This window comes from Leuciscus leuciscus, assembly GCF_965113295.1.
Source record: "Leuciscus leuciscus genome assembly, chromosome: 22".
Classification (NCBI taxonomy): Eukaryota; Metazoa; Chordata; class Actinopteri; order Cypriniformes; family Leuciscidae; genus Leuciscus; species Leuciscus leuciscus.
This window is the reverse complement of record NC_138746.1, coordinates 34164656-34181533: the sequence shown is the minus strand read 5'-3', so window position 1 is coordinate 34181533 and position 16878 is coordinate 34164656. Positions and strand designations below refer to the sequence as shown.

At 38.3% G+C, this 16878-nt stretch overlaps 1 protein-coding gene across 2 annotated transcripts in view; it reads right to left on the bottom strand.

Moving 5' to 3' along the window:
• Nucleotides 1–16878, bottom strand: part of col21a1 (collagen, type XXI, alpha 1) — a 68328-nt gene that overhangs the window by 40110 nt on the left and 11340 nt on the right. For both annotated transcript variants that reach the window (XM_082153883.1, XM_082153882.1), the window contains exons 7-16: nt 16591–16668; nt 14578–14661; nt 14099–14161; nt 7214–7267; nt 7076–7129; nt 5125–5178; nt 3015–3068; nt 2416–2469; nt 2244–2297; nt 1306–1359 (exon numbers count right to left, since the gene is read on the bottom strand). In XM_082153883.1, coding sequence (XP_082010009.1) covers nt 1306–1359; nt 2244–2297; nt 2416–2469; nt 3015–3068; nt 5125–5178; nt 7076–7129; nt 7214–7267; nt 14099–14161; nt 14578–14661; nt 16591–16668 — 603 coding nt within the window. The remainder of the gene's footprint in view (nt 1–1305; nt 1360–2243; nt 2298–2415; nt 2470–3014; nt 3069–5124; nt 5179–7075; nt 7130–7213; nt 7268–14098; nt 14162–14577; nt 14662–16590; nt 16669–16878) is intronic.

Genomic DNA, 16878 nt, shown 5'->3' with positions numbered 1-16878 from the left:
CCAAATTACATGACCAAAAGTAATGTCTGCCAAAGGAGAACTGACATTTCCAAACTTTAAAATTTTGCAAGATATAGTTGTGCTTGGGGTGTAAAACTAATTTAAGTTGTATGCGCCATTTCAATTGTTTCATTTGTGAAATGCAGTGAAACATGCCGAATTGTGCGGACATCTTTTTTGCCGTGTTAGCCTTATTATTAGCAGTGGTGTAAAGCATTTGAGTAAATGTAATTAGTTACTGTACTTAAAGCATAACTTTGGCAATTTTTAACCCGCTTTGTATTGTTACAATGTCAGTAGTATATGAACAATCTTTACTCGTTCTCTGCATTATCTGGACTAAGAAATTCACGCTTATTTGTAAACAGAAGTCCGCTGGATGACGTGTTTTGTACGTCACCCTTTTGACAGATCCTAAGCTTTTGTGAAATTCCCTTTCTATTGTCTAGGCAGTCAAGTTTTATTGAAAGACCATTTTGCCAGCGGTAAAGTACCCCTTTAAGTATCTTTTTGGCTACTTTGTACATTTACTGAGTATCAAAGATATTAGACACTTTTCTCTCTACTTGACTAAAAATTTGTAATAAGTATAAAGACTTTGTGATGAGTAGTGCAGTTTCTCATTGATTATTAGACATCATTTTTGGTGTTTTAGTAAAAATGGCCAAGAGCAAGGAGCCATCCTCTGCAATTCACTTTGGATATTGCTTGTTTTCTGGATTTGAATGGTTGCAATGTCCGCAGAATAATGATCTGGTACCATTTATTCGATTTTTGTACTATGTTGGGTTAACCACTTGATGTTCAATGTAAAATCTATATCCTGAAGAAAATTCTGAGAATGAACTAAATCATCTAAAATGAGAGACATTGTACTGTATATATTTAGTCTGCTTGCTGTTTATCCCAAGACCAGCTAGATGGCTCCAGTTAGCAGACTTTCATTATACCCAGTAGATCCACAAAACTATGGCTCTTAGAGCCCATTTCTCTAAAGAAGAGTTCAACTGCCAGCGCTAGTCTGTTGAACTGCATTGCTGAGTCACTCATGGTTTTTTCTAAGGCTACATAGAAATATTCTTCTGTCCTGTCCAGGTGCAAAGACTTAACCCCCAATAAGACTTCAAATCATGTCAATTCAGTGAGCCAAACTGGGAAATTGTATTAGATGCAGTAAAAAGGGTGTATTTCTCACGGGTTGCTATGCTCAAATGCTGCCTGGTATTATTTAACAGCTTGTACTTCAATGCGGTCCACCCACTAAAACACCTGGCAATGATCTTAGCTTTTTTAAGATATACTCACAGGATGTCCCTCTCTTCCATCCACTCCAGGAATTCCAGGCGGTCCTGGATCTCCCTGAAGAGACAAAGATCACATAGTCAGAATAATAGTGCAACTTTGCACTATTATTGGGTAGGAGTGTTTGAAATTTATTGGAAAGTAGTCAATATTTTTGTATTTCAATTTGGTGATGCAGACAATAGGCTACACACGGGGAAAAAGGAATTCGGGAGATATAATTGTCCTAAAATTGAGCACGTTTTTCATGTGGAGAACATTACATTTCACTTCAAATGCATCTTTTTTTATTATAAACAAGATGCTGGAAAAAAATGGCATGCCACTGAATCTGCTGGGAATCAAATTAAGAAAGCAACCGTGTGTTTTGCAGATCTTGGCGTCTCATGACTTTGAGAACATGAGGCACTGCAAAGCATTATAAAGCAAGGGGTATGATAGACAAGAAGGTGTGTAAGCAAGGAGTACTTAATCATGGCAATTTTGTCAACATAATGATTATAATTATGTAAAGACATTGATAAGCTGCCCAGGGTGCGTATAATACTTTTCTCTAGCTAAACTTTAATGGAGTAGTGCATGTTTATAGAATATCTGAAACTAAGCATATAATCCAGGATTTATCATATAGGCAACCACCAAGATGTTGACGAACAGCTTGGTTTAATATAAGCCATCTGTAAGCCTGGAAAAAGACAGTGTAGATCAGCATGAAAGAGGAAACAATGGTGCAAACCTTTTTATGGCTTTCCATAAGGAGATTCTGTACTACCATAATTTTTCATGCAATTCTGTCAAATAATACGGCATTTTAGGATCTTGCGTATCCTCCTCGAAGTGGGCTTGCCAAATATTCTCAATGGTCCATGTTCACAGTTCAAGGAAGCCAATAAACATGTTCAGTTTTCTTTTACGGTGAGAAGAACTAGATCAGTACAGACCTTTAGACCAACTCCTCCCGGAATTCCGTCTTTTCCATCCCTGCCAGGTGCCCCCTTGATAAACACACACACACACACACACACACACACACACACACACGCACACAAATGGCATTAAAGCATAATTACTGACCACTTACAAAAATTAAGAGAAATCGAGTGATATACATACAGCCTCTCCTGGATATCCAAGTGGACCAGAAGGGCCTCTACTCCCTTTTTCTCCCTAAGATAGACAGTATGTCAGTTAATGCAATAAGTTAGTGGAACACAACAAACGAATGAGGTTGCAATGCTGTTCAAGTCATTAACAGATTTGTTTTGTGAAAGATATTGTTATATTTATCCATACCAGCATCTCCTTAAATATGAAGTACATCACGTTTCATTCCAACATTATATCAGCACTTTTCAGGACAGGGACTTATTCAATAACCAAGATGATGCAAGAAATGCCCTAGCTGTTCATTAGCTAGTATCTCAGAAGGATTATAGATATGAGGACGGCTAAGAAAATGTCCAATGAAGAGCTGAGGCATAGTAAAAATCCAAAGTCAGTGTTTCTACAAGCAGTCTTAGAACAAGACTACAAAGCATTACTGGTCAGGTGGTGACATAGAGAAGTATTAACCAAATTTATCCTGAATGTCAAGTGTAACAAATTATCATATCAACAGGCATAAATAAAACTTCCTTTGAGAGCTGGAAATAAAAAGGGGAAGCTCTATGCTCTGTATGGAGTTAAGAAAATGACGAGGAAAGTAACCATACCACTTGCCCATCTTTGCCTGGTAGTCCTTGTATGCCTTGAGTACCAAAAGATCCCTAGTGAGAAAACATAACATAATGTAAAACATTTATTTTCAGTGTAAATATATATTTAAATATATATATATATATGGGTGACCTTTATTTAAAATTGAGTTCAAAGTCAAACCGGTACATAAAGTTATACAGTGACCTCAACTAGTATTTGAACAATTCTAAATCACGCATAAAAACATGTGAATGTCACTACAAACTATTTGGCATCTGCAAACATCCTCTCAAGTTATAGACATGTTCTACTTTGACTGCCAGGATACACAAAACTTTGTCTTCATTTGAAACAGTATACTGTTTTATCATTTAAACCATGGAATTGTTTTTTGTGTGCTTGTGCTATCTTTCTTTAAAATACATTCCACTTGCTTTGTTATCAAATGCTTCAGTCTTACATATTTACAGTAAGGATCCAAAGGCTATATGTTTAAATAGTAGGGCTGTAACGATATGCGATATGAAACCGAAATCGCGACACTCAGATCCACGAACCTGTGTCACGGTGTGAGAAGGCAGAATCGCAACACACCCCTTCCAACTCCTAGAGTTATCCTTCCTGTCCAGATCCAATGCTACCACATCTTTAAATTACTATTAGTATTACTTGAAGTTAACATTATAAAATACGTAGACCCACACCACGAAACTAGTTGAGGATAAATTCTTTCAAATTGGGCAATTCCAGCGTTATGGATGTGATATTTGCAGTAAAAACTTGAAATATAAATTCTCAGAAAATGCATTTAAAACCAAGTATGGAGACGTCTATTTATATATCCATACTCCATTAATAAAGTCCAGACATTAGAAAAATATCAGTCTACACATGCGTTTTATATTTAATATGAGGGAAATACACATGCGTTACGGACGTGACACAAAAAATCTTTAACCAAAATATTTTTTAGTAATTCTGTGAATTACACTGCGCAAACCAAAATTGATACTACCCACCGGATGAAGAAGGGTTGGCTCTCCACAGAACATAAAATATTCATTTTATTTAATTTTTCGTGTTCGCATTTATGAGGAAGAAACAATGTTACGGACGTGACAGTTCTCCGTTACGGACGAGACCGCTCTGAAAGCGGCACTAAAAGACTGCTTTAAAACTTTCACAGAGACCTCAAACAGAAAGCACAAAGCCTTTCTTTAAAGTGAATTTCGTTTTGTATTAATTGTATCTTAATTTTAATCAATGTTTCATCAACCAATTGCCTGGATTTAATAATATAGCAGACGTTAGATAATTCCACATGGAGGCGCTGGTGCGTGAACTGGAGCTTGTCTCATAAATTGACATGAGTAAATTTATTTACTCATAAATAAACAGAAGATCGCATGTCAGCATCGTCAACTTCATATTTGCAGCCGACACTGACACAGAAAACACTTGTTTATTAATAAACAATTAAAATGTCTCCTTGCTATATTTGACATATTCATAATCATTACTTTTGCCGGTTCTTTGTGACAGCTTTTAGGTGCTTTATTGGCAGCACCACCCTTACATGTTACATGAACGTGTCACAACCGTATCAGCACCGAAAACAGAAAAGTCTGGCTTTGGGTGGCAAGGGGCCAGGGAGTTTCAAGAGCGGCAGGTTGTTGCACTGGCGCGGGAAGATCATGCTTGTGTTGTTGGGAAGAAGAGGAGAAGTGCTCTTTTTGTGAAGGTGTTTGTTTTTATTTTAGTTTTCTTATCCGCTATAACGCACCCATCCAGTGGGGCAAACCCAGCACTGGCAACAAATATAACGCCTCCAACGCCCGGAACTGAACAAGGGGTTGGGGGACGAACACAAAACCATTTAGCCTTCCCCTCTTCACACCTGTTGCATCAGGCCTGCTTCGGCTGTGGCTCAGGATCAATCACTAACTTAGGGCGTGGACCCTGGCATTTGGGAAAGGGGTAATGCTAAGTATATATGTGTATAAATATATATTGATTATGTGTCTATCCAGAATGCCTTATGAGCAGCAACCTTTTTATTTTGGGTATGTCGTTTATGCCCCACATGCCAAAATGGGGGGTGTCTAGTAAGGGGTTAAAACTGACCTTTTCACCTGGTTTGCCAGGTTGCCCGGGTAAACCTGGAATGCCGCTCTCACCCTAAAGACAAAGACACACACACTGAAAAAAAAATCATTTCAGTAAATTCTACATAAAGGCTGTATAGCCATTGCCAAAAACATTGGCAGTGACAAATTTTTGTGTTTCACAAAGTCCTCTCCTTGAAAACTATAATAAGCATTTCATAAGTTTTGAAGGCTTTTATATGCAAAAAAAATCGATATAGTGTTGACCCTTCTTCTTCATTACCTTGCAATTCACTCTGGCATGCTGGATATCAGCATCTGGGCCAAATCCTGACTGATGGCGATTTATTCTTGCCTTATTAGTGATCATAGTTGATCACAATTTGTGGACTTATGCTTGTCCACTCATCTTTGTGGACTGAACACGGTTTGGAATTAAGATCCGGTGAGTTGCCTGGCCACGGATCCAAAATTTCAGTGGAATGATCTCCACAACACTTCATTATCACTCTTGCCTTGTGACATGGTGCTCCATCATGCTTGAAAATGCATGGATCATCAGAAAAACAATTGCTCCTGGATTGTTGGGAGAAGTTGATCTTGCAGGACGTTTTGATAACATTCTTTATTCATGGCAGTGTTTTGGGGCAGCATTTTGAGAGTGCCCACTCCTTTGGATGAAACCAACCCCACACATGGATGGTCTCAGGGTGCTCCACTGTTGGCACAACACAGGACTCATGGTAGAGTTCACCTTTTCTTTTCTGGACAATCGATTTTCCAGATGTCCCAAACAGTCGGAAGGGGGCTTCATTAGAAAAAAAAAGTCTACATCATTCTTCTGCTGTCGAATCCTTGTACTTCCTGCATAATTTCAGTCTGTCCTTGATGTTTTTCTTGGAGAAAAGTGGCACCAGGCGATTGTCCGAAAGTCTTGGTCTCACTGTGCAGATGCACTCACACCCACCTGCTGCCAAGTTTGATTGAGCTCTGCACTTGTGGTAACATGATTCTGTAGCCGACTCCTTAGGAGGAGACAGTCATGGTGCTTGCTGGACACTCTGGGACGCCCTGAAGCCTTCTTCACTGCAGCTGAACTTCTCAACTTGAAGTTCTTTATGATCAGTTAAATGGTTCTTTGGTTTCCAATATTCTTTGCAGCAATTTTCTTGCATGTTGAGGCCATTTTGATGCAAAGCGATGATGGCTGCACCTCTTTTTTTGGAGGTAACCATTGCTAAGACAAGTCTGCTCTTATAATCCAATCAGAATGATAGAGTGTTTTCAACTGACTAGTACTCATTCATATGATTAGTGGAATGACAGTGAAATTTGTGTTTTTGTGATAAAGTTTTTTTTGTTTTTTTTTGGCCAATGAAGCTTTTTGCAATTATTTAAAATGCATCTGATCACTCTGCACACAATAATCTAGAAGCAATGTCAATCAACCCCACAATAACTGAAGCAGCAGACTTTGCGAAACACAAAATTGATGGCACTCCCAATAATTTTGGCCACAGCTGTCACGTACAATAAAGAAGTTTAAACGTGAACTTAAATGTCAGTCACAAATATTCCAACATACAAAAAACCCTTGCATGAGGTTTCTGGGTGAAACTGACTTTGTTTAGGCAAGAAGTAGAAAGATTTGAACCTAATCTTTTGACATTTTAGATATTTGTTTAGCAAATTTTTCCTGAGCTGTCATAAGCAACTTTGTTTTAAATATCACCTGTTTATGCCAGTAGGTAAAAATTACCTGAGATTAATTTGCTCTATTTCATTTGAATCTTGAAGTAGATTTTATTTAATTTTATCCTTGTGATGTTTTGTCAAATAATCTGCATGCAAAAACTTGCAAAATAAGTAAACTTATGAAAGCAAATGTGAATATGTGATGACTAAATATGTTGCCATAATGAAAATGGTACATTTTAGGATAAAAGGGACAAAAATCTCTAGCTCCTTACTGCTTCCCCTTGACTTCCCTTTTCTCCCTTACGTCCATCAGCTCCATGAGGGCCCTGCTCAAACAGAGATTGAAAAGTAGCATCATCAAGTGTAGAGTGAAGTTTTTTAGGCTATGTCTATTACACATGCACTCATACCTCCATGCCGGGAGAGCCTTGAATGCCAGGACTTCCTCTAGAACCTGGGACACCCTTAAATAAAGAAAGAGTCTTATATTAGTCTGACCCACAGTCATAAATTAATATCAAGGCCAAATTGTAACGAGTAACAAAAAAGTAACATCACAGATTATGATCTCTTCCCACATAATTTTAACTCTCAGTCCTTCTAAACCCATAATGTGCATTTATTGAAACTACTGTAAGCTTCAAAAGTGACTTGTGTTGAACTTTGTGATGGCAGACGTTAGTGCATGAACACGTGACTTAACTGAATAACGATTTAAATCTAAGTTTCTTACCAATACCTATTGAATGGCTTTAGATGACTATGTGAATACTATATGAATATATAGTAACATTTCCCATCCACTGCCATTTTATGGAACATGTTTATTGTTGCTAGCGTGTTACCAAATGTTTGCTTACTGTCACGTTTAAAAAGAACCAAATGTTGATTAAAGTAAAACTTTCATTCTAGTGAGTCAGGTAAACTGATCCGAGGAGTGTTTCCCATACAACAATCTAATTTAGATTAAACTACCATAGTGCAATGCATAATTGGACAAACTGTTACATCTGTTTCCCAAAACCTTAAGAATAAGAATACAGTTAGAGAGTTCAGAACTGTCATTAATGATGTCATGCAGGTGGTGAAGTAATAACTTTAGCCAGTTAATTTAGCTAATTAATTTTGGATTATTGCTATTAATAACGAACATGGCATCTAAAGACTACTTTTCTATTTTTGTTCTCTGTTGTTTTGCTTGATTTCTAGATGTCTGGTTCAATAGCAGATTCCTTCTTACATCATACTTTGGGGTTTCCCCAGGCTTGTAGCACACTTACACACATGCATAATCTTCAATAATGGTGCTTTCATTCTCCCTCATATACATTTGCATAGAATGACAGATGTAGATTGTACTGCATGTTAGCTTGCTTGTTTTGCATGATCTATTGGTAATACTATTTCAATAGTTATATATATATATATTAGACATTCTGCTAACTATAAGTTACTTTACATGTCAACTAGCAGTCATTAGAGTATTAGTAGACTGTCTTTACTTAATATCTGCTAACACTTTACTTTGATACCCCCCAACAGACATTTTACTGACTATAAGTAACTTTGCAATTACATGTCAACTTATTCTACTAACCCTAACCTAATTGTCTACTATTACTCTGATGAGAGTTAGTTGACATAGTTGCAAAGTTACTTACAGTTAGAAATAAAGTGTAATCTGTATATAGATCCACATCACACTAACAAGAAACTATGCTTTTAACCACAGGCTGAGAACTGTAGTTTGACCCACGCAACTTGCTGTTTGGGAATGTTCGTTGGAACTATGGTTTCTGGAAACATTGATTTGCTGAACTATTTTGGTAACAAGTGAACTTGTGATCTTGGTTCGCTGTAAAATTTATTTTGAAAAGGACATTGTTTTTATACACAAAGACAATAACTAAAACAGCAAGTTAAAGAGATAAAGTTTATGTGAAGATTTTTGTCATGAGTATTATTTATTATTAATGCGTGCAGTCTGTACGCGCCTACGTGAAGCATTTGTGCAGACTCCAGCTGGACGATGACACTCATGTCTTTGTTTTTGGGACATAAAATAAACCCCACTGGTTTTTTTTTGTGTGTGTTTTTTTTAATTCAGACCTTTTTGAAACTATTGTTGACTTGTGAGAATATTGCACGCCTCTCTGAGAAGACTGTACGCAATTGACAAGACTGAAAGGGCAATACATTCATAAGATTCTTCTCAATAGAATACTTTTATTTATTTAAACAGTTAGCTTTACAGTCACTTGACAATAGACATTTTCACAAAAGAGGGTGGAAAAGGTTTTCCACAAACATGTACTTTGGTGCCCCTTGACCTTGAGTTATTTTTACAAGTATTAGAGACAGAAAAGCAATGAATGTTTGATTTCTCATTATTTATTATATCTGTATAGCCTATTTAGATTTGGACTGTTTGCACAGAAATGTTTACTTTAACATTGTATTAGTTACATTAACTGTTGGTTATCTGCAAATACTATAAGTATAACGAGAAAACATGAGGTGAAATATGCTTTACATCACTAAAAACCTGCTGTTTATGGACTTAACATGCAGGCATATGTGCATAATGTGGACATGTCTTCATAAAGATATGAAGACTTGCAAGTATGGCATCCAGGTGTTGTTATTGCACATTCACCTAATGTTCAGAGCTCTTCCGAGGGTCATTCATCATTCATGCTCAACAATTTTTTTCAGTCAAACTAACTCATGCTGAGAAAAACTGCAGCTGTAGTCAAAATTGCAACCCTACAAGTGCCCACAAACCAGGTGCGTTTCCTTCGAGGAGGCAAGGAGGCAAGGGCGGCAGTGCCTCCTCAAAAAATTGAATGAGAAAATAATCCACATTACGAAAATAAAACAAATAAAATTACATTAAAAAGTGTATAAATCACATGTTTATATTAGGGCTGGGACAATAAATCGATTCATCGCGTTTCGTGGATCGATTCCAATATTTTTCGAATGCATCGCCGTTCTCTCTCGAATCAATTCTGAGCTCTGTTTTTAACAGCAGATGGCGCTCTAGGCTAGTTTTTAAGCCCACGCTCAAATGCTCACAAAGAAGAGCGCTCGTGTGTCGGCTGAGTCTGAGAATGCACCTCAGAATGCTTTTATGACGCAAGATTAATGTAAACAGCCCACTGCAAACACCCTTGTAATTCGCTTCAACCTTTTCAAACTTTATGAATGATTATTTTATGGAAGTTTCAAGTGGTGTGTGCAAGGCATTGGCTTTTTCTAAAGCACGCAGTGCCATCTGCTGTCAAAAAATAAGCTCAGAATCGATTTGAGAGAGAATCCCGATACATTAGGAAAATCTCAGAATCGATCCAGAATCATTTATCGATTCACGATGCATCGATTTATTGTCCCAGCCCTAGTTTTTATAATGTAACACTGTCCAACAGCAACAGCAGGAGTCCAAGTCTCTCTTGCCTCCCCTGAGTCCATTGAGTTTTAACAGACACTCTAAAGCATTCGCTGAGTTTAGTGGGGGGTAATTGAGAATGAATGGGGGAAAGTCACATGTGAGGAGGCAATGTCTCCATCGTGCTATGATTGGATATGATTGGTTTGTGTGATAAATCCTGCCTCTTGTTTTCATGTGTAAATCAGTCTGAATGAACGGAATAATGGCGTTAATGAGAAGACTAATTAAAAATGAAGTAAACAACTCAGCCACTTAGAAATCACGCTTTATGTCAAAATAAAACTTGAAATGGCCTGAAAACATGATGACTGTGGGTCTTTTTTAGCGAGCGATCAGCTTGGTGAAATTAAAGATACAGCTTTGTCCTATCCCCATTTCTTCTTCAGTTGTACCCGCACTCACTCATATCATCAACACTTCTCTTCACACTGGTATTTTTCCAACAGCATATAAGCAGGCTCGGGTAACTTCACTGCTTAAGAAACCCACTCTATATCCAGCACATCTAGAAAATTACAGACCGGTATCCCTTCTTCCATTCATTGCTAAAACACTTGAATGGGTCATCTTCAACCAAGTCTCTATCTTCGTTGCACAGTATAGCCTCCTGGAAAACAACCAGAACACTCGACTGAGACTGCCCTGCTCTCGGTTATTGAAGCTCTGAGACTAGCAAGAGCAGCTTCCAGATTCTCAGTACTCATTTTGTTGGATCTCTCTGCTGCTTTTGACAAAGTTAACCCCCAGATCCTCCTGTCAACCCTCAAGAAAAAGGGCATCTCTAGAACCGCACTCCAATGGTTCAAGTCTTACCTCTCAGATAGGTCCTTCGGGTTTCGTGGAGAGGTGAGGTGTCTAAGTCGCAACATCTAGCTAGTGGGGTGCCTCAGGGCTAAGTGCTTGGACCACTTCTCTTCTCCATCTACATGTGATCACAAGGATCTGTCATTAGCCCCTTTCACACAGAGATTCCGGAAAATACACGGATAAAGTGACCCGGGATTTGACCCGGGTTCGTTTGATTTTGGTTCATTCACACTGCCAGTGATTTTCCGGAATCAGAGAGTGCGTTCACACACAACCCGTAAAAATCCCGTAAAGACACGTGACATCGATGTGACTTGTAATCTCAGCAGCGTCTTAAGTTTGCTTATGAGCTGCGATCTCTCTCTCGAGAAACCACGCTTGTGCATTTTTTTCTCTGATTCGATCATAAAATTGCGCTTTACGTACCGTTTCACAGCTGGCGAACGATCCCGCGCTTCAGCGTCATCACTACGACACGGCATTATTACGGCTTTTGTTCACACAGCGCGCGTTCCGGGACTGAACACGGCAATGTTACTAGGTCCCGACCCGGCATCGATCCCGGAATAAATCCCGGGTCGAGTTTGCGTTCACACAGAAGGCGCTCTGGCAATTTGCCGGCAATTTCCCGGGTTCAAAGCGCTGTGTGAAAGGGGCTATTCAGAAACATGTTTTTTCCTATCACTGCTATGCTGATGACACACAACTCTACCTCTCATTACAACCAGATGATCCAAAGGGAGCTGCCGCATCTCAGCCTGTCTGACAGACATTTCTTGCTGGATGAAGGACAACCACCTTCAACTAAACCCTGTGAAGACAGAGCTGCTGGTGGTCCCAGCCAAGCCAACACTCCATCACAACTTCTCCATTTAGCTAGGTTTGTCAACCATAACTCCATCCAGAATAGCCAGGAACCTTGTGCTGCATCTCAATTCGCCTACTTATACTTTACCCTAAAAGTATGTACTCTTTTTGTGAAGAAAAAGTATACTTTTGAGTGTGTAGCAGAAGAGTAGGAAAGCGTTTGGGACATACTACTGCGTCATCTTTAAAAGACATCTCTCTGTCGCTTAGTTACGCGCATCCTGCCACTGTTTAAACGGCCCTGTCAATCATCTTGTGACAGTTAAAATCATCCACATTCAATTTAATTTAATTTTCTACCATTTTGGAGAGAAATGTAGTAGCATGTTGATCTGCCAATCGTTGGTCTTTCGAACTTGTCGAACTCTCTTCTTGTGTTTGCAATTTGAATAATGATGCATTTACAAGTTAATGGCCATTAAAAGTATCATTACAAAAGTTCCCAATGCTGTTGCAGATTAAATATAATGTGGATAACATTGAATAAATTTTTTTTCGTCAGGTTAGATACTGATAATTAATCACTCCAACCCCTTTGTCTAAACCTCTACTTAACTGTCGGACTCGCATATCAGCCGTGTTAGTAGTTTTTGAACACTTTTTTCCCCCCTGTTTGTAGTTCTAATCGAATCCCCGTCCGACGCGCTGATCTTTAACGAGCCGAAGAGAGCACATGTCATACCTCTCCTCCTAAAATTGCACTGGTTTCCAATCGCTGCTCGCATCAAATTCAAGGCACTGATGTTTGCCTACAGAACAACCACTGGCTCTGCACCCCTATACCTAAACTCACTACTTCAGACCTATGTGCCTTCCAGAAGCTTGCGTTCTGCAAGTGAACGGCACCTTGTGGTGCCATCTCAAAGAGGCACAAAATCACTTTCACTGACCTTTACCTGGACTGTTCCCTGCTATGAAGTTCTGCAAGTGAACAGCGCCTTGTGGTGCCATCTCAAAGACTGTTCCCTGCTGGTGGAATGATCTGCCTAACTCAACCAGAGCACGAGTCTTTAGCCATTTTCAAGAAACTGCTGAAGACGCATCTCTTTCAGCAACACTTGACCCATTAATACTAACATTTACTATTCTATATCTATTTAATTTTTTTTTTTAAACTTGCTACACTAACTGGGACTGGTCACAGTACTTGAATATTACTGCCCTGTTGTTGTATTAAACTGATTGCTTCTATTGCTCTCCTCATTTGTAAGTCGTTTTGGATAAAATTGTCTGCTAAATGATTCAATTTAAATGTAAATGTAATGTGTCTGTGACCCGTGTCTCTACTCTTTTTAAAAGCTTTCACTGTCACTGTCAAACTCGCCTAATTGAGCTCCTGTACGAGAAATTAATACTATCATGTTCAATTCTAAAACAAATATATTTACTTTTATGTAGGGGTGAACAGTAGGACCAAGTGAGATGTAAGGGTCATATGTTTGAAGGAAAAATCAATAAAATAACATGAGTTCAATATAAAAGATTCACAACAGTACAACTAATATTTTAAAATGGACAGTTCCTTAGGGTTTTTCCTGGGTAAAAAATGGCATATGAACACAGTTACCACACACATGGTACAAAACTTAAAATGAATCAACAAAGTTACATTCATTGCATATCAATTCTATATTAATGCAACTAGTTGCAATGCTGTTTAGTAAATATAAATGACTACACTCTGCTTTGTTCCTAAGGCTACGTTCAAAATCCGATTATTTGTGTATCCGATTGGAATCTGATCTAAAATGATTCACTGTCCACATTGTGTATCAACTGTTCAGATCTGATTTGGGGGGTTTGCAATACAGATGTTGTCTTGTTGTACAACATGACAATGTGTAGCCGGCACGCTGGACTACTGTGTCTTCTGATGCAGAACAAAAAAAAAACGTCATTAATGATCTCAGACTTTTGGAACTCAATGTATATTTACTGACACATATTAGCTCATATTACCAGACATACTGTCTTGTATCCTCTTACATTCTGTACATTCTTACATTCATAATGAGAACACTAGAATGCTTGTAAGGTGAATTTTGTCATTGACAGTTCTATCCAAACAAACTTGTGGGGATGTTAATGCATGTTGCAGCTCTGGATACTGCATTGAACACGACACGTGCTCAAGTTAATTTGAGGTTGTATTAAACTGTGTAGTACTCACAGGCTTACCATCAGCACCAGCTGGACCAGTTTGACCCGGATCTCCTATTCTGCCCTGTTCTCCCTAGAGAATGTACAAGTGATGCATTGTAAATAGTATTTACATAATTTCATTTCAAAATATTGATCAAAGAACATAAAGGCTTATCTATTTGGCGGAAGTTAATGCAAAGCCCTGCTTATATTTATTCATAAATGCTTTGCTTTATATAAGAATATTTTTTGGTCTCTTGAATGAGAAAAGGATGAATGTAGTAAATCTGTCTGTAACTTCAGAATTCTGTTTAGGGCTGTTTATGGTGATCACCTGCTGAAAAGCAGCATGTGTTTTCAAGCATAGGCATGACCTTATAAACGTCAAACCTGCCTTTTGGAGACTTTTATGTGCAATGCAATGACTTCTGATGCAATGAAGAGATTATATAAGGTGTTCTGTTGTATAAAACTGCCAAAGGGGTTGAGGGATAGGCTATATCATACCTTCATTCCTGGGGTACCTGGTGGCCCAGGTGGACACATGCAGGGCTCTGGGGTTGGATCAATGTCACCTGGTCCATTATCACACTAAGAAAATAGAAAAACATTGTTTACTATGCTGCATTTCATAACACATAAAGCGTCAGACATTTCCTGTTTGTGGCATAAGCTAAACTTGCAGTATTCAGCAGTACGGCACAGTAGTTTGGAAATGGAAAAACGTCAATAATAGAGACAGCCTACAGCACAACACTGTTGAACCTGTTTTACGACATTAGCCATTTTAAAGTCAACATGATATTAAAATTGACAAATCTTATTTTTATGGAATATTGCCATGTTTATTTTTTTCCTTCATGTGCTCTTGTAATCTTTAATAAAAAATGGCTTCCCCTTGCCCTCGCAAGCCCTCGATCTCTTCTGATGGCCTGTGCACCAGCGTGAGGACGGGACAATAATCCCTGTCTTCAAGCAACCTGTCACTCACATCAATTAGCTGAATCGACAACGATTCAGTCTATTCCTAATGGTCTCACCCTACATTTATTCTTGTTGGAGAAGCCGACATATGTTACACTAGGGAAGAAAATACAGTTGCAACTTCCATTTCATGCTGACTTTAAGTGCCCATGTGATACACTAAAAGGTACAGAGATTTAGACATGGTACCATGACAATGACACAGTCCCCCTGTGGTGAAAATCCAGCTTTTAATGTTGTTTATGTGTCTATGTGGTGTTTTTAATGTGCTTTAAGACAAACCATGTGTAAGTTCATAAGTCGACACCATTGCTGAGTATTTTCTCCTTAAAACTGCAGTGAACCAAAGACAGTCTCAAACACACGCTTTGAAATCGCTGGTGTTTCTGACGTCACAAACTACCTTGTAACCAATCAGATCAACGCGTGATCGTCAACCAGAGGATCTCTGAGCTGAGTGAGAGGAGGCGGGGCTAATTTGTATATTCATAAAATATATACTATATAATATAATATATAGATACTGTATATACGCGTATACTAAATGAGGCAAGGGTGTAGATTTACATTCAAGCTATTTTAAGGCACAAAGAAGAAAAAATGTCAAGGAAAAAACATTTACATATGTCATTTTGTTGATCAAAGCTGAGTTTTAAGGGATAAGATTATTGACTACAGGGGGACTTTAAAGTACGGTGGAGAACCATGCCACTGCCAAAGTACTTTATATACAAGCAGTTTAACTTTTTTTCAGCTTTTGTGAGTGAGAAGGTTCACGCCAGCATCGTTCAGCCATACATTCTCAAAGCTGCTGACAGTCCTTTGAAAGATTTTCCAGCTATGACAATACTTAGACACTCCAAAAGAACATGAGGCAAATCTTACCTCTGCAATTCAAAATGAGATAAGCAGTTACTTTTGAAAGCGAGCAAAGCCATCTTCAAAAGTACATACCTCTCCATCCTAAAAAATGAAAGGAGTGAAAATACATGAAGGGGCCAGGGCAAAAAACATAACTTTGCTAAGAGGTGCAAGGCATTACATGCGCAAGCAGAAAAGGAAAATAATGTGAAATAAAGTGTTTGCCACAGTGTTTATAAATGCCCTACATTTCTAAACAGTGAGTCTGAAAGAAATAGTGCCAAGTCAGGCAAACTGAGTTAGTGAACTGAGAACAATGACAAAGCCGGTGATTGACTTTCTAATAAACATTTCTTAGCAAATGTCATGCTCTGTTTGAAGCTGAGAAGGTGCTTTTTATCTTGTTAGTATAATTGAACAGATTAGATCAAATTAGTTCATTAAACAGATTCCAAAACATGGTGGACTGGAATGACTGGAATTACAAAAATAAATATAAAATGAACAAATTCCTTTGTGTTTTACTTATCAGTTTTTAAAGAGTTTTTAAAGAATGGTCTGGTAATAAGATAAAATATTTCAAATATCAAGTCACTCCTAATCTGATGTGACATTTAATAGGTGGAATTTATGTGAATAAGCCAAAACAGAAAGATCCAAGATTCTGGTACTTACAACTCCAGGTATTTCACAGGCTGTCTCCCTGTTATTCTGCTCAGGGTCACAGTAGATTCTGAGTTTTTGAATTTCAAACTGTTCAGGAAGAGGGAGAGAGTACAAAATACAGGTAGTTTTAGAAAAGTCAAGGCCTGGGGCGGTAGGGAAGGGGAAAGGTGCTCCCTGTTGCAAATAAAACACATTTGGTGTCAACATGACATGGTGTCTGCTTTTCCACAAGAACACTGCTGTGTTGCACATGTTGAAAATGTTCCATGATATGTTTATTCTTTGGCAAAAGATCAC